Below are 19,042 nucleotides of genomic sequence, written 5' to 3' on the forward strand. Positions count from 1 at the left end.
TAGCTATTACATGAGATTTGAGGCCTTATTTTTTAGATAGTATTTTAATGTATTATTAAGCCAAATTCTGATAAATCAAATGCTTATTCAAATAGGATTTGCAGTTATGACTTAGCCTGTGTAAAGAGGCAGCTTCTTAATAGACTGACAAGTAAAATATGAAGGATAAAAAGAATATTCCATTATAAGCCATCCCCATCTGCTAAAAATTCAGGGATGCAATATTAAGTCCTGCTAAATTTATTCTGGACCTCAAAGATTTTGCACCCTGCTTTCTAATTCCTAGTATCTATTAGCCTGTCACAGCATCTGCATTCTAGCACATGACATGACCAAATGGGCTGTGCTTCAAGTCTCAACTCTGAGGTTCAAGTTGCTGTTTTTTTTAAAGAGCAAGAGACAAAGACTGAGAGAAATCAATCATTTTATTGTCTTCTAGTTAGGCTTTCAACATGTGCTCAGTTCTAGCCTGAGATTTAGTCTAAAGTCTCCAGCTTTAAATTTCCTGGATCCTATTTCTTCAAGTACACAGACATGATCATTTGAAACATGGAACCACTCAGAATGGTAAGAAGCTGAATGGCTGCCCAGTTGCCTTGCAAACTTTGCACTTCATGACTTAGTGTGAATGAAAAGCCTTCTTTGTGGTTGTGCTAAAGGCTGTCACTGCCACTCTTAGTGGGTAAAGTGGGCGATTCCCTTTGCTGGTCCTTAAGGTCACTTTCAGAAACTGGGCAAAACTTCCTGTCATACATACCTCAAAATGTCGGACACTTGGTCTGCCTTCTTGGGGAAAACACTTTCACAATTTGGACAAAGGTTTTACTCCTAGTAGTTTTAGATGCCATTAGTTTCAGTAGAAGAGACGATTTTTTATTGTAGGAAGTCATGGATCTATTTATTGTCTTCTGGAAAGTTTTGGTATTTATCACAGACTAGTTAACTTTGAGTCCATGACTGACTTTCTTCCCCCAGAGTCTTCCAGCCACATCCCTGGTCACCAGGTGAGAGCATGGATGCCCACTCATCCTGTCCTCTGATACCAGCACACCTGTGGAGCAGGCCCTTGGGACAGTCAGTGAGAGCCACCTTCATTGCATACAAAGGCGGCCAAGTGTGGTGGCTCATGCCTAAAATCCCAGCACTTTGGGAGGGCAAGGTGGGCGGATCACGAGGTCGGGATATTGAGACCATCCTGGCTAACACAGTGAAACCCTGTCTCTACTAAAAATACAAAAAATTAACCAGGTGTGGTGGCGGGTGCCTGTAGTCCCACCTACTCAGGAGGCTGAGGCAGGAGAATCGCTTGAATCTGGGAGGCAGAGGTTGCAGTGAGCCAAGGTCACGCCACTGCACTCCATCCTGGGTGACAGAGTGGGACTCTGTCTCAAAAAAAAAAGGCAGGGATATTATTATTGACAATATGTTCATTGAGTGGACATTGCCTAGCATGGACTTGAGTATACAACTCATAATAAAAATGATTTAAAGAATTAGCAAAGAGGAAATCAGCTAAAGTATCTTTAAACTATTTAAACGAAATGATTACAGATTAATCTTCATTTTTATTTCGCCCATTTAATTAATTTAGCAACATTTAACAGCATGTACCTCTTCTCTGCCTTTTTCAAAGAATGAAAGCTCCAAAAACGCCTTTCACCTTTAACAATCTTTTTAGATCAATATTTTTACAATTTCTTGGAATATGTTGTTCTGTCTTTGCAGCATTTGATAGGTGATTTCATGCATTTGAATTGCAAATAACCACAAATACCCACATGGGAAACTTGTGTGAGGCAATTGCAGAGCCCCTGTGTTCCTTTCTTGGGGGTAGAGTAGGGCTGAGATGAGAGGAACCAGAGTCCCACCCTTCATGCTATCCATCCCAACTCCAGAGAACCTGCATCACTCAAGGAATCTCAGTCACTTCTTTGTACTTCTTTCCTCCTTTAAATTGTAAATACCCCTGAAATAGAATTTCCACCCACTTAATGTAAATAGGTTCCCCATATTGCTTTGAAAATATTGGTCATATGTTTGGGAGCGGGAGACACAGCTCCTTCCCCTACCACCACCACTCCTTCTTCCCACTGACTTACCCATCAAGGTTAATAGAAGCTCCATCTACCCAGCTGCTTAAGCCAGAAACACTGATGTGACATGGATTTCTTGGGGCCTTTGTCTGTCACCACCAACAAATCCTTTGAATTCTACCTTCAAATTCTGTCTGAAATCAGTCCACTTTTCTCTACTCACTGCCACAATCCTCACCAAGCAGCCACTGCCTCTCAGCAAGGCCTGAAAATATGTTCTAAATGGATCTCCCCACTTGAGCTTCCCTTCTTACCCTATCCAATTGATGCTGCACACAGCATCTGGATTATTCTTGTAAAATTAAAATTAAATTATGCCACTTCCCTAGATAAAACACTTCTTTGGTTTCCCTTTAACCTAGAATAAAATTCAGTCTCTTGACCTTGATGCTCATGACTCTGCATGGTTTGGCCACATCCTGCCTTCATGTCCTCACCCTGTGCTTTTGCCCCACTCCCTCACTGTGCTGTAGCCACCCTGCCCTTCTCTCTGTGTTTGGCTGGGGTAAGCTCTCTTCCTGCTGGGTCTCTTCCAGGCTGTTCAATCTCAAGTAGATGTCTTCTCCTCACTCTTGTCCTTCTGGACTCTGCTGTACAGTTTGCTCTTGTGCAGATGCTCTTCTCCCAACTCTTGTCTTTCTGGGGCTCTGCTATGTAGTTTACTCTTGCATGGATGCTCTTCTCCCCACTCTTGTCCTCCTGGGGCTGTGCTGTGTACTTCACTCTTGCACAGATGCTCTTCTCATTCTTGTCCTTCCGGGATTCACTCTTCAGTTTATTCTTGCACAGATGTTCTTCTCCATCTTGTCTTTCTTGAGCTCTGCTGTGTAGTTCACTCTTGCATGGATGCTCTTGTCCCCACTCTTGCCCTTCTGGGGCTTTGCCAGGGCACACTGATATGTAGGTGAACTGCTCTTGATTGACCATTTCTTGCTAGGGCTTCAGAGAAGGATGCTTTTTTATCTATGGGCATGTTTATTTATTCAGTATATCTTTACTGAGAGCCTACTATGTGCCAGGATAAACAAAAACTAATATTTAACAAGAACTGTTTTTTGTTTTCTTGCTTTGCTTGCCAAGACTTTTGTCCTTTCTTAAAAAAATCACATTTACCTTGGGAATAACTAGACTAGGTCATTCCAAATCCCTTTAGTCAGACATAATCTCTTTTTTCTCTCAATGTCCTTAGGACCTTATAGTCTCAATTTATAAGTAGTTATATCTTCCCTGAGTGACTACTGGGGTCCCTCAGAAAACCACTGGGGTCCCATGTGGATTTTCATTTGTTATCCCACTCTGGACCTAGCACTGTGCTTGGAGCAGAGCCCAGTCTTGGTTAAAAAAGTGCTGAGTGGAGGGAGGGATAGATGGAGGAGATAGGAAGGAATACTGTTGATTCTGAAACAGTACCTTCTCTGCTCAATATTTTGACACCTTCATATCAAAGATGTGAGTTTTGTTTGCATCTTAGTCTATCACAAGTAATTATATGGGTTCTGAATCTTTCTGGAAACTGTTGAGCACCAAGAAGGAATTGTACATCCTCAAAATGCTGCCTTTGTCATCACTGTATAAATTTTTTATTTTTGGAGTGAATACCAGGGTAAATCATTTAGAACAGCTACACTTAGCTGGTTCCTACAAGAGAAAATAGGTGGTTCAGGATGAGTAGTAACCTCTGGAACTAATGTGAACTGAGTAGATGATATAGGGGTGTGTGTGTGTGTGTGTGTGTGTGTGTGTGTGTGTGACTGCTGATTTGTTTTTGATGGTGTTCCATTAAGTGATTTTTACAAAAATATCTTGAAGAAAAAAGCCTTTAAACAGTCAATTGTATTTGGCTAGTCTCCATTATTGTTCATTTCCCTTTCAAATGATGTTCAGATGATTCTTAAAGACTATTGCCATTCTAAGTAGGTGAATTAACCTGGGAAGTTTTTTAAAAGTTCAAGTGCAGGGTCAGAATAGTTCCCAGACCTATGAAGTCAGAATCCTAGGGGTAGGGGAGTATGTGTGGTAGGAATTGGACTAGTTTTTTCAAAGCTCCACAGATCCTTTAGGCATTGGTCTAACTGGCCACTGTCTGCTGATTCAGTTTGTCCTTCCCTGTCCTTTATTAAACTTTCATTGCTTTGTAGATGGTGGTTGAAAGCAACATCTATACACTCACTTTTCCAAATGAAATAGGGACTGTTTAAGCTGATCTTATGAGTTTGGAAGAATAATCTTCCCAAAACAAATCTAGCAACAGAATAAAATATTTGCTTTATCCATTAAATGCTATCACGTTAGGCTTGCATAAGGCACACACAATAGCATTCAAACACATCTATCTTTTTTCCCCTCACTGCTTCCTTTCACAAGGGAACCCTGGGGATGAAATTCATCTTCTGCAGTGAGTCACAACCTTGTCTTTTCCTTCCTCTGGCTCTTGTATTGAGATGAACCCATTCTGTTAAGATAAATTGTTAACTTTTAATAATAAACAATGAATAAACAACTGATGACACTTCAGAAAAATGCTCCTTTTGCCTCACAGATCTTTTGGCTCATTATATATGACTTTGATACACTTCTATAGAAATGTTTTTAAAAGCTTGGTTTTAACCATGAAGAAGAGAAAAAAATGGATTCAGCTGCATGAAAAGCTCTGCTCTGAGATCCAAAGCTCGACTGAAACCTAAAGGAGGTTCCAGAGATAATTTATTTCAATCTATTTTCCAAATAACGGAGTCTGCTAGGATATGATTTAAAAAATATATTTTCAAATTGTGCCTATTCAGCTGAACCCCTATGGAGAATTCATTGATCAGTGGTTGCCAATGTCGGCCAGGGCATGAATTCTGGAGGGGCTGCTTCAGGTCACCCCAGAGAGTACTTTAATCGTACAGCTTCCTGGAATTCATTCCCCTAATTTCTGATTTAGTAAGTTTGAGGTTGAGCCTGGTCATCTGCCCTCTTAAAGGTCCCCAGGTGATCCTTAGGATTTATTCCAACCCAGTTGGATTTTTACAGTGCTTGGGAGTAATGAAACATGGATGTTTGTGTCCAACCAAAAGTGATTTATTGTGTCTTCTTTGTCCAAAATTGAGTGGAAATCATGGTGGATGCCACGGCTTAATGGAACCAGTACTGCTGTAGGGTGAGAGGATGTTGTGGGATGAGATGCAGAGACGCAAAGGTTTAGATCCCGTCTCATTGTGGGATGAGAGCTTTGTGTTTAGGCCCTCATTCAGGGCCCTAACAGAGAACAGGCTGGCCTTGTGTAAAGTTGATTCCATAGCACCTACAGTTTCCTTATGTGAAATGAGAGATCTTACACTAATACATGTTATCAAATGTTGAAATCAGCAACTTTTGTCTGTCTACGTTTTCCAGTATTCTATTATTTTTATTTTATTTTTAGCTGACTAATAACTATTGTATATATTTATGGGGCATAATGTGGTATTTTGATACATGTATACATTGTGGAATGAGCAAATCAGGCTAATTAGCATATTCATCATCTCAAATACTTATTATTTATTTGTGTCGAGGACATTAACATCCTCTCTTAACTATTTTATTTTTTATTATTTTGTTTTATTTATTTATTTATTTTTTTGAGATTGAGTCTCATTCTGTCACCTAGGCTGGAGTGCAGTGGCGTGATCTCGGCTCACTGCGACCTCTGCCTTGTTGGTTCCAGTGATTCTCCTGCCTCAGCCTCCTGAGTAGCTGGGATTACAGGCATGCGCCACCATGCCCAGCTAATTTTTGTAGTTTTAGTACAGACAAGGTTTCACCATGTTGTCCAGGCAGGTCTTGATCTCCTGACCTCAGGTGATCCACCTGCCTCAGCTTCCCAAGGTGCTGGGATTATAGGCATGAACCACTGTGCCCGGCCAACTATTTTGAAATATACATTAAAAACTACAGTCACCATGCAGTGCAATAGGTCCTCCAAAATCATTCTTCATGTCTAAGTGAAATTTTGTACCCCTTGATCAGCATCTGCCCTTTCCAGGTCCCTGGCCTCCTTCCCCAGCCTCTGGTAACTACCCCTCTACTCTCTACTTCTATCAGTGCAACTTCTTTAGATTCCACGTATAAGTGAGATCATGCCGTATTTGTCTTTCTGTGCCTGGCTTATTTCAATTAGCATATTCTTCTTTAGATTTATGCATGTTGTTGCAAATAACAAGATTTCCTGTTGAAATCATAAACTTTTAAAGAGGTGAGATAAAGGACTTAAATATCTTTAAATAAGTTTTAGATTTTGACATGGTCAATAATCTGTATAATCATTTATTTGACTTTTTAAACTGTAAAGAGTTTATTTTGTCTTCAGTTTCTAAGATGACTCAGGAACCAGGGAAGTTAAATCTTTATTTACAGCCTTTCCTCCTCCTTAGCCTCAAGGCCAGATTGAAGTTTTATTCCACTGCAGGGACAGCTTACAGCTCCAGCAAGCAAGACTGCCTGTTAGTAAACATGCGAGAGTGAGTCCATGCTCTTTCAGAGGTTCAGTGTTTATACTTCAGCAGACGAATCACTTTGGGGGAAAAAGCCTGCCTGTTAATAAGCCAGCCTGACATGACTAATGGCAGTTCTGGCCCTGACCTACCAGGACAGTAGGGGCTCACAGAGTCTAACCCGTCTCGCTCTTGGCTCTCAGCTTGGCAAATTTAAAAAGTATTTCCAACCGACAGCCCCAGGGATTTCTGTATAAAAATGCTGAAAACCCTAAAGTACAGTGGTATGTTTACAAAAATCACAAAGGCCCAATCCTTCCTAAGACAGGTCAGGGAAATGCATTTGTATAACCTCACAAAGACATCTTGATCAGAGATTTCTATTTGATTTAATCTACATCCGTAGCAATTCTATAATTGAATAAGAACGCATTTATTATGAAAGTCACAAGTGTGTTTCTGACTGTGACCCAGGCGGCCCTTGCTGTGTTCTTTCTTTGGCTTCTTTTTCAAGTGCAATGACTAAAGGTTTTGGCCAAACTTCCTTCCTAGAGGGAGATTTTAAATGTGTTGCTCACCTGTTGTGATGGGGAAAGAAGCAACAGATGCCTGATGAGCAGGTCATTTGTGTGTTGACGATGGTGTGGGTGTCCTGGCGATAGCTCTGGTGCGTGGATTTCTTTGTGGGGAGATGGAGTAAGCTGAATGGAAGAGCTGCCCTGGGATCCGGGCCTTAGGAGCTGGAGAAGGCATCCTAAGGGGTGGGAACAACCTGTCCCACAGCAAAGAGGCAAAGAGAGCTTGTGGATTATGGATTCTGCTAGTCATTTCTTGCAAGGAATGCTGACAGGCAAGGAGATGGCATAGATCTGGAAAGGCAGAGTGGTCTTAGGGGCAGCAGCACCTCGAGGAGGGCCATCTCTGTATTCCCTCCAGGTAACCTCATCAGGCTACTGACCTTTAAACCATCATATGCTGGCGAATTCCAAAAAGCCCTCTTCAGCTCCAGCCCCCCTCCAACACTCCAGACTCCTATAATAGCTGCCTACTGGATACCTCCAAGAAGAATGCCTGAATGGGGTCTCAGAACTGAATTTTCAAAACAGAAATGTGGACTCTCCGTCTCCAATCTGCCTCACTCCTGTCTGTCCTCCCTAGACAAAAATAGAGGAGCTACCCTGATTATCATCTATCCTTCCTCCCCACTTTAAACTTCCTAGCTGCTCCTACTAATCTGACCTCCAAAACAGACTCCAAAGACAGGATCTTCACTTCAGCCCCACCACTCCCTCCCCTCTCTTCCAGCACAGCCACCACCTCCCTGCTGCTGCCTCCCTCTGCTCCGTCCCAGGAGCAACTAGAGTTATGTGGCAAAGCAAATCATGTGTGCCTCTCATTAGACGGAGTGGTTGAAGATCAAAGTCTGATTTGAGCAGGTTCAAGAGAAATTAGGTATGGAAGCATTTTTACTCTAAATGGAGTGGTGAGTCTAGCCCACTCTTCTGGAGTGTTTCACCTTAAGAGACAAACGTGGGTTGAAAGGATGTGTTTCTTTAAGGTGAGAGAGCAAGGCGCCCTTGCCTGTTAACAGGGGTGATCCAGCAGAAAGAAAGCACATTGTGATGCAGGAGAGAGAGCCAGGATGGCTGGGCTGTTCTCTCCCTGGTGTCCTGAGCAGATGGGATGCAGTCATCATGGCTGGAGCACATGCAGCTTGTCTTGTTACAGGAGGGGGGCAGAGTGCATGTGCGGCAGGCCAGCTGCAGGTGGGTGGTCTGATGTACTGGCTGGAGCTGGCAGCTCCTCTCTGGGAGCAGTAGAAAGCAAGGTCATCCTCTGAGAATGAGATGGGAATTGTTCTCTAGGGGAGTGGAAGTGGCCACGGGCCTGGGGACACTTACCGTCTTTCTGCACATGCCACCAAGCCTTGGACCAGCTCTTTCCTCCACCCGGAATGCACTTTGCCAGGACTTTCACAGGGCTGGTAACTTTGTGACATTCAGATCTTAGCTTAAATGTCACCTCCTCGGAGAGGCTTTCCTTGAGCTCTGAATCGGAAACAGCCACCCAGTTTATCACTACCACATCACCCTATTCGACCTCCCTGAAGGGGGCATTCATTACTGTGAGATATTTAGCTGGTTAATATTTTACTTGTTTACGTGTTTATTGCTATATCTCTTCCTATATATGCTAGGACATACTAGGCCCTGTATGGGTAGAAAAATCTTATTGATTGAGCATGAGATGTTCCTCTTGCTTCAGAAAAAAATATACAAATGTGTCATGATGAAATACAGTAGAAGTCAAGTTGAAGTGGCCCAGGATTAAATCCCTGTGTGTGTGTGTAGGTGGGTGGAGGGCTGGCTGGGTGCATCCTGTAGCCTTGGCTCATCAATAGTCAACTCCAGTCACCCACTGTGTGCACCCTTCTGGGCACACAAAAGGCCTCTGAGTCCTGAAGGCCGCTTTACGCTTAACTAGAACTTGGCACTGGCACTCCAGTCCCTGCCTTCCTCCCGTGAACTTGGTCATAGTAAGAGGTCAGACACCATCAGTGAATATTATGTAACTATCTGACCTAAATATATCAAAAAAGAACCATTAAAAATGGGAACATGGAGAGGCCAGACCCTACTCTTTAAGTCTTAAATAGATGCCTGAACTGGGCTTAACAATTCTTCTTAGCTTTGTGAGACTAAAGATATGAAGTCTGTCGGCCTAGAGAAAAATGCACACAAAGTTTCATGCATCTCAGACAGACTCCTTTTGCCTTAAGGTGATGGCTTTATTTATGATTTGTTTTCTTCTTTTCTTTTCTTTTTTGTTTTTGTTTTTTTTGAGTTGAAGTCTTGCTCTGTCGCCAGGCTGGAGTGCAGTGGCACAATCTCGGCTCACTGCAACCTCCACCTCCCAGGTTCAAGCAATTTTCTCCTGCCTTAGCCTCCTGAGTAGCTAGGACTACAGGCACGTGCCACCACACTCAGCTAATTTTTTGTATTTTTAGTAGAGATGGGATTCACCATGTTGGCCAGGATGGTCTTGATCTCTTGACCTCGTAATCTGGCCGCCTCAGCCTCCCAAAGTGCTGGGATAACAGGAGTCAGCCACCGCACCCAGCCGCTTATTTACGATTTCTTAAAAAAAAAAAAAGGAAAAAACCCTTCTAGGGAAATATTCTAATTAGCCAAAGAATTTTTCCCATTTATTCTTTAAACGCAAAACGAACAAGGAAAAATGCCTTAGCATACCCAGTTTAAAATAATACATGGAAATATGCATATGTTCTGGTACATGTGTTTACTCCCTAAATCTCTGCTTAAAGCACTTAGGTGCTGAGCTGCCCAGGCTTGAACCAGCGTATCATTCTCTAAAAGGATGAGATAGGAAGCAGCTCTATGTTTAGCCAAGAGAAGCCCGGGACCACTCATCCTTCCACAGTCAGGAAATATGGAAATAGTGAACAGAGATAAACTTAGAAAAAAAACAGAATTTCCTAAGCATTGATTGGACTCACCTTTCAGTCGAAGCCGTGGATAGTTTTATCAAACTTCCTATCACCTTGGTGGCCAACTCTGTAAATTTGAAGATCCAAACCCAGATCGATCTAAACTAAACTTGTTAATAGATGTTTCAGAGAGTTTCTTCTTTGCTTATAAAGAAAAAAAAGCACAAATAGGGAATATGACATGTTATTAGGGACCCTATAATTGTTATGTTTACTTCTTCCAGAAAGATCAGAGTTACTTGGGCTTACACAGGGATTATCAGAGACCTTAGGGGAATGAACTGGTTGTCTTCCCTTTTTTTCCTGATCGGTGAAATTCACCACGTTGACTGACCCATGAATTAGAAGCTCTATAATCTGCTGGCTGGATAGGCAGGCTCCTGGACTTGAGTGTTTCCTGTTTGTCATTTATTTAGGCTGGAGGAGAAAAAATTGATTCAGAAGAGGCACTGATCTATGAAGAGGATTTCAATGGAGGAGATGGTGTTGAAGGCGAGTTGGAAGAAAGCACGAAGTTAAAAATGTTCCGCAGGCTTGCCTCTGTGGCCTCTAAGCTCAAGGAGTTCATTGGCAACATGATCACCACTGCTGGGAAAGTCGTTGTTACCATCTTACTGGGCTCCTCGGGTGAGTGTCTCCCACACTGGCTGCATGTAGCAAAAGGCACAAGCAGTGCTTTGGTGAATGAGAGAAATGGTTGAAGAAGAAATGAAGGAAACAGTCTGTTCCACCACACGAATATCATAACTGTAGCTCTTGTAAAACTGGCCACGTGTAAAAACCACACAAAATAATTTTTCCTGGTTAGTTCTAGTTTTGATGTTTTTAGATGGTTTCTGTTAACCTCTGCAAAATAATCTTTTTCTATATATGCTAAGCGACTCCATTTTCTAGGTTTAGATTAGAATAACAACAATCTTCTTCCTTAGAGCTTTGGAATGGTGACCTGCTGCAATTAACAATGTGCATGTACCCATCACAAGCCATATTGTGGGTTTTGGAGGTCTGTCTGCTTACATGAGTCCATAGTCACCTTAATATAACTCTCCAGGATAGACTATTTTTCTTCCTAAGTTAGATTGCAATCTTCCAGCACAGACGCTCACTTCCTTTAAATTTTGGACTTGGACCGCTTATTCCATAATAATGTTATCTTGATCTTTTCCCTCCTTCCATTCCACTGCTCACCACTGCCCCGGAGCTACGGGAGGCGTATTAGAGTAGACTCAAGCAAACTGCAAAGATGCAGCAACTTAGCTGTTTTTTAATAGTGGGAAAAAATGGGGGGAAAGACAGTAGAATTTCTCAAGAAATAAACCACAACATTTTAATGAGGAGTCCTTTCAAAATGCCCAATAAAACAGACTCCTTTTGCCCTAAGGTGATGGCTTTATTTATGATGATTCCTTAAAAACACTTTTAAAGGAGTTATTGGCCAGGAGCAGTGGCTCATGCCTGTAATCCGAGCCCTTTGGAAGGCCAAGGAGGGAGGATCACTTAGCCCAGGAGTTCAAGACCAACCTGCGCAACCTGGCAAAACCCCATCTCTACAAAAAATAAAATAAAATAAAACAAAACAAAATAAAATAAAGTAAGCATGGCACAGTGAGAGTTTAATTGGCCAGGATGTACTAGTTAACTAAAAAAAAAAGTAGTAAATTATTATAAAGAAAATGGTGTCAGGAAAGGTTGGAACAGACATACAGATACATGAATTCTTGAAAATTTGGGAGAAGTAGAAAGATGGAAACAGGCAAGTAAATATGCAGATGCTACTGGTATGAAAAGTAGACATTTACTTAGTTCAGATGCCATAGGTGGAATTTTTTTAATCATCTGGTATATCTTTGTATTTATAGTTATCATTTCATATGTGACTTTTTCACAATAAATCTAGCATTAATTTTTATTATATAAATCAAATATGATTTTTAAAAATTACTATTTTAAAAAACCTAAAAACACTTGAAGGAAATTCACATAATTTCAAATAGTCACATTCACTGAATGATAAGTGAATTTCCAGTTCTATCTGACTTTGTGATTACGTTTCTCTTCCTTAGGCATGATGTTGCCGTCTTTGACATCATCTGTGTATTTTTTTGTATTTTTGGGTCTATGCACCTGGTGGTCCTGGTGCCGGACGTTCGACCCATTGCTGTTCAGCTGTCTCTGTGTTCTGCTGGCTATTTTCACTGCTGGACATTTGATTGGACTTTATTTATACCAGTTCCAATTCTTTCAAGAGGCAGTTCCACCCAATGACTACTATGCAAGGTAAGAGAAATCCTTATGGCATTTCCAGGAGAGGTTGTCCCCCCACGCCTTTGGGACCTTGGTTTGGCATTGTGAATTTACAGGGGTTATTCTTGATGGCAGGCAATTGCTGTGTTAAGCAAAGATTTTGTGGGGGTAGGTGAAGCAGTCTAGCACTTTCATTGTATTGGATGACACAGTCTGGAAGGAAGACAGTGGTCTCCTCAGATGGAGATGCCGCTGGGATGCAGGAGGACAGGGAGCTGTCATGTGTAGGAATAAGACACAGAGTCTCAGCTGGGGAAGAAGATCAGGAAGAACATTTTACACCGAAGAACAATAAGGATGTGCCACAGCATCCAGCTAGAAAGGCGTTTCATGGGCCTAATATACGAGAACAAATTAAGCATCAGAAACATTAACTAATTGTAAAAGCTTAAAAATAAAAGTCCCAGCCTCGGCAACATGGTGAAACCCCATTCTACGAAAAAATTAGCTGGGCATGAGGGCACACACCTGTGGTCCCAGCTACTCAGGAGGCTGAAGTGGGAGGGTCACCTGAGCCTGGGAGGTCAAGACTGCAGTGAGCCATGATCACACCACTGCACTCCCACCTGGGTGACAGAGTGAGACCCTGTCTCAAAGCAAACAAACCAACAAACAAATAAATCAGAAAATACGTAAGTCTCTGGTGTGAGAGAGAAAGGGAGAAACATCAAATACTTTGCTTCAATTGGAGATGACTATTACACCAAATCCTTACTATGAAAATGAGAATTAAAGGTAAAGAATCTAGCATTTACTTTGACTTTTAATAAGTCATTCTCAGTGAATGAGAGAAAATTCCTCCATGCAGGATGATGTTAGATAATGACAGGGCAAAGGAATAAAAGAATTAGAGAATTACTATTCATCAATCCTTAATGATATGTTCTATTATGTCCACACCTGAAATAATTACTATAAAGGTTGTGGTGGTTGCACAATGACAAAGTAGAACCTTGTTGGTGCTTGCTAATTGCAAAGAAAAAAAATAACATCTTTACAAAGGTGTGATCAATATCTTGAGGAATTGATTGAAGTCAACATTATCAAAAATGAGATAGCTTAACATTTCACACCTCTCAGTGTGATGCAAACAGATGAGCTATACAGCATCAAATTGTTAAGACTTTTGACCTAACCTCCCATTTACAGAAAATATAAAGGCTAGGAAACAGTTTAAATAGCTCCACAAGAAAAACAATCAAAAGAATTCAAAATGTGGATTCTGCAAGGCAAATGAATGGGTCTTTAAAAAAAAATCAGCATGGAAAAGAGGTCTGCATAGAGAGTGGAGGCAGTAACTGTCTAGTTCAGAGGAGAACAGTAGATACTTAAACCTGTGTGAAGCACAGCTGTAGATCAGATCCTGGTTCAACAACAAATTCTTAAAACTTTTTTGGGGTTAAATTGGAGAAATTTCAATGTTCACTGGATATTGATACTACAGAATTATTGCTGATTTCTTAGGTGTATAATGGTTTTGTGGGTAGACAGAAAAATGCCATTATTTTAGGTGATACGTGGTGAGTTATTTAGATAAGTTGTGCCTTGATGTTTGCAACTTAAAAATGGCTTAACAACCAACATAATAGATTGATAGATACATACATACATAGGAATAGTTAACAGAGAGAAGACAAATCAAATTATTTAAACTAGGTGATCAGTATAGGGTTATCCGTTGTCCTATTTGAACTTTTCTTTGCATGAGGAAAGGTTCATAATTGACAGTTCCAGAAAAAAGAAAGGGAACAGAAATGGTAATGTTAGCAGTGAAACACATCTGAGTCTCGCAGCACCAAAGTATGTTACTGACAGCGAATTCCCATGGATCTGCTGCAATTTCAATTTTTGCTTTCTTAGAAAAATGAATTCTACTGAGGTGCATAAGGCAGGAGAGACTGAGGCAAGTTTTGGAGCAGGAATGAGTGACAATGTATTAAAAAGCTTTAGAGCAGGAATGAAAGGAAGTGAAGTACACTTGGAAGTGGGCTAAGCAGGCGACTTGAGATCAAGTGCACGGCTTGACCTTTGACTGGGGTTTTATACATTGGCTTGATTCCGGGGTCTTGGGTCCCTTTTCCCCTGATTCTTCCCTGGGGGTGGGCTGTCTGCATGCACAGTGGCCTGCCAGCCCTTGGGAGGGGCTGCATGTAGTCTGTTTACTGGAGTTGTGCGCATGCTCACTTGAAGTGCTCTTCCCTCACCGAATGCTCCTACAAGGTCATGTACCAGTTAAACTCCGCCATTTTACCTCTTACTGCACATGCTTGAGCCCACTCACCCAACTCCTGAAGTCTTATCGGGAAACTGTTGATCACCAGTTTTGTTTTTTTTCTGTATATTGGGAGACTGCCTTCCCCAGCCCCCAGCTGCAACCAATTACTATTTTAGAGAAACAGTGTAAAAACCTCCTGACTATCACCTTATGGTCTCCTGACGTTCCCGGTTGGTGGGTGGGGGGTGCCCTCTCCTGCCCCACTCATGCCTGACCACTTACCTACTGTAACAGTAGAAGAGGGTGTGCGTGTTAGGTGAAGACGGTGCCAGAATTCTCTCTGCTGTGCCTCTGGGTAGTTATGTAGTGCTTTTTGTCTTCTTGTTGAGAAATGAGGAACCTGCAATTTAAAAGAACATGAATATTATTACCATACCAGCAATACAGGTTTGCATCCTTTCAAGACATCATAATGTGGTTTTAATGTGATCGTAAATTATAAAGACAGAATGTGTGAGAGGGCCCAGTGGCCTTGCTTTGATTGATTTATGTGTAAAATTTGGCCGTGGTAAAACTAGTTGTGGCTGACTGTGTCTATACAGTGCTAACAAAAAGAGAGAGAGAGAGAGAGAGGGCACGCGCTATAGAGAGCTATTCAGTCAAATCCTTTAAGACCACTTAAATTCAGTTAAAATAAGTAAAAGTTGGTGCTGGACACAAGCATCCACACACACACACCCCCACCCACACACACACCCCCACCCACACACACACATTCCCACCTTATTCTAAATCCAGTTGGCTCAGTTGATTGTATTAGCCTGGCAACTGGAGAAGCGAAATTCAGTCTAATAAGAGACGAATTTTGTATAGACACAGTAAAACTGGGGAGCCTCTTTAATACTGCATATTCACATAATATTTACTCCAGGCAGAAGTGAATAAAAGCTAAATTTCAGTGCAGACATTATTTCTAGACTAAATTAATGCTTTTAGTTTCCTTTAAACGTTTAATTTTTAGTTTGTTGAACACATATAGCAAAAAGTTTTGTACTGCTGAAAGAACTGCCTTTTAGAGGATGACTTAATTGAAAATGTAAATATCCTCTGTAGGGCAGAAGTTTTTTGGTTTTTGGTTTATTCTTTCTACTGGCTTAAGGATCTTTTATGCCATCTAGCGGCTGAGGGTAGAAAATACAAAGAATATTCAGAACCACCTCGAAAATGCTAGATCAGGCAAACTTTCTCTGTAAAGCTTAGTAAATAGTTAAGGCTTTGAGAACTATATGCTCTTTGTCACAGTTCTTTCAAGAAGTCATTATAATGTGAAATCAGCTGGGCACGATGTAAAATGATCAGTGTTTCAGTAAAACTACAAACACAAATTTGCATTTCATATTCCTTTTACATTTAATGAAATTTTTTGTTTTATTTTTCCCCAATCATTTAAAAATGTAAAAATCATTATTAGCTCATAAATGGCACCAAAACAAGCACTGAACTACACTTGGCCCAGGGGCCATAATTTATCATCTTATGGTAAAGATATTAACAGTTCTAATAGCGTAATAACATCATATTTGCTCTTCATTTGAATTGTCATAAAAGTAAAATTATAATTTATTACAGACATTTCGGTACATCATCCCCTTAACAGTTTAAAAGGTCTGTTATTATAATCTCATAGAGTAAGTCATTGGAAGTTAAGTTGCTTATCAGGGAATAGAAAATGTGAGCTAAACAATGCAGTATGTAAAGTTCCTTGTAGATTTCCTCCCCATTAACTTGCCGATAACAGGACATTACATTTTATTCCTTTAAAACATGGAAATTAGCATATTTAAACCATAGCTTTATCCTAGGGCATAATTTCAGTGTATTGTTATTAACCCCAAACTCTGAGTTGGAAGAAAACAAACTGCAGACTGGCAAAAAAAAAAAAAAAAAAAGAAAAAAGAAAAAAAGAAAAGAAAAAGAGAAAGAAGGAAACAAACATAGAAATAAAGAAAATCACCATGGATGGGTGTTTTATCACAAATTTCGTAACCACGGAGACTCCAGCCCTTCTGTCTCACTTCCTGGATAGATAAAGCTGCCCTTAAAACAGTCCAAGCAATTTTTATCTTCTGGTAAAAAAGCTTTCAGATGTGCTCTCTGGTGAGAATTAACCTTATTTTTAGAAATATTGAATTGATATTTTTTGTCACACTGTTATACTAAACACATGTTTTTTGATCATTTGGAAAAATAAAATAATAAGAAAAAACACTTTAAAATGTAATCCTTATTCCCAGAAATAAACACTATTGCTTTTCAGCCAAATTTTTTTCAGAATCTTTCTTATGTCTATAGGTACTTTTTACAAACAAATTTTGAATCATATTGCACATACTATTTTATAATTTGCTGTATTTACGCAAACTGTGCATTTTCCTATGTTCTAAAATGTTCTAAAATGTAATTTTCATAGAGTGCAAAGTGATTGTGTAGCTATATTATAATTTAGTCAACCCCTGAGTTTTAACCACGTAGATGATTTCTCATTTTTGTTCTCATGAATAAGGCTGTAACAAGCGCCCACATTACTTCTAAATCTAAACAAAACTTAATGATGAGCAAGTTGCAACCCCACATTCTCGCAGCTGTGAAAGAGCCTTTGCAGGGCTGTGGGGGTGCTTGCTTCTGCTGGAGGATGCACAGGTGTCCAGGTCCTAGGCCAACATAATGTTAACTAACTTACTGGTTTGCGATGCCCTCCCCATGCATATGGTATAAACTGAAATTCCACGCCGATGTGTGGCACAGGGCTGGAGTTTCATTTTTCTCTAGGGTAATCCCTTCTTTTCACCCCATGGTCCCAAAAAATCACGTGCTTCCTTCCAGTTTCATCTGCACATGTGGTTGAGTTTTTGCATTACTTTTATCCAGGGGAGGGTGAGAATTAGTGATTCCCTTCCATTTATGCACACAGGTGTGGCATGAGCATATTTTCCAAAACAAAATGTAGGACTTATTATGTGACAGATAGGTGTACTTAGGGGAGGTTAAGATACTGGGTCTGAAATTGAGATTATTCTTCCCAAATCTGAAGTGCTGTAGTCTATTATAACAATAACTGCAAAACTCAGTGACCACACTCAGAAGTTGATCCAGCAGAAGAAAGCTTCAAAGTGAATCCACATAACTAAGTCTAAGACCAGTAATATACCATTCAAAACAGTCTGTTTAAAAGAATAGAGCCCTATGGCAGCTGTTAGTCTGGCAGGTCTCCCGAAGAAAAATGGTGAACTAAACAAAATTTGCCTCAGCTAATGCAAAGTAATTTCTTCCAAAGGTTTTGTATTTTCATAGGGAATTTCAGTAGACAGCAAACACTACAGTTTGCAAGACAGGAAGCAAGAATGGAAGAATTAATGTTATGGGGCTGATGTTCGGTTTCCCCCATTTCGAGGTGTGCATATCCTCATGCGTTTCCTACTTGTAGGGCTGGCCCCGCTTACGGTTCGGGGATCCTTGGGCGGCTTCTGTCCTATAGGCATCCTGCGTTAATGATGCAGATGGTGCCCTGAGCAAAAGCAAAGGAGCCGGGGGCGGGAGGACTCAATTCCTGTTTCACCACTGGGAATGTGTGGCCTCCGAGAGGCTTTAAAACACACCTGTACGTGATAAACTTGAGTTTTCTCTACTTGGTGGTGCTTTCAGTTAAAAGTCAATTTTAATAGTTTGGCCGCACATCACGGCCTGCGTCCTTGTGAAGAAGATACCTAAAGAAATTCTGGATTAGGAGAGGGGCCAGGCGCAGTGGCCCAAGCCTGTAATCTCAACACTTTGGGAGGCCAAGGCAGGTGGATCACCTGAGGGCAGGAGTTTGAGACCAGCATGGGCAACATGGCAAAACCCCGTCTCCACTGAAAATACAAAATGAGCTGGGCGTGGTGCCACACACCTGTAGTCCCAGCTACTCGGGATGCCGAGGCAGATTTGCTCGAATCCAGGAGGCAGAGATTGCAGAGGTTGCAGTGAGCTGAGATCGTGTCACTGCACTCCAGCTTAGGTGACAGAGCAAGATTCTGTCTGAAAAAAAAGGAATCCTTGGGTGAATTCTTCTAAAGACAGTTCTTGACAAAAAGAGGGCTTTTTGTTTGTTTGCTTATCTTGTGGTGATCTGGATAATTCAGTTTAAAGTTCTGAAGTACTTAGAGCGGAGGGGATGGCAGGAGGCTGAAATGGATGCCTATGATTTCCTTCATCATAATGTAAACACTTGGAACCTATAGATTTATTTCTAGATCCTACTAATGAGCATTTAGCATATGTTCAGCACTGAAATGAGCATGCAACTTTGAACGATTCTTTAAGTTGTCTCTTTTAATCCTTGACTGGCTTTCATTTCAACTCATGAACTTCTCTAGATCATTCCCAAGAGTCACTGCAGGGGTCGGACTTGTTTGCTCAAGTTCAGTTT

The 19,042-nt window shown here is 41.0% G+C and overlaps 1 protein-coding gene across 2 annotated transcripts in view; it reads left to right on the forward strand.

The window, feature by feature from the left end:
* Nucleotides 1-19,042, forward strand: part of PIEZO2 (piezo type mechanosensitive ion channel component 2) — a 479,685-nt gene that overhangs the window by 283,020 nt on the left and 177,623 nt on the right. For both annotated transcript variants that reach the window (XM_055368035.2, XM_031003780.3), the window contains exons 6-7: nucleotides 10,475-10,685; nucleotides 12,122-12,335. In XM_055368035.2, coding sequence (XP_055224010.1) covers nucleotides 10,475-10,685; nucleotides 12,122-12,335 — 425 coding nt within the window. The remainder of the gene's footprint in view (nucleotides 1-10,474; nucleotides 10,686-12,121; nucleotides 12,336-19,042) is intronic.

The sequence above is a fragment of the Gorilla gorilla genome, chromosome 17, assembly GCF_029281585.2.
Source record: "Gorilla gorilla gorilla isolate KB3781 chromosome 17, NHGRI_mGorGor1-v2.1_pri, whole genome shotgun sequence".
Classification (NCBI taxonomy): domain Eukaryota; kingdom Metazoa; phylum Chordata; class Mammalia; order Primates; family Hominidae; genus Gorilla; species Gorilla gorilla.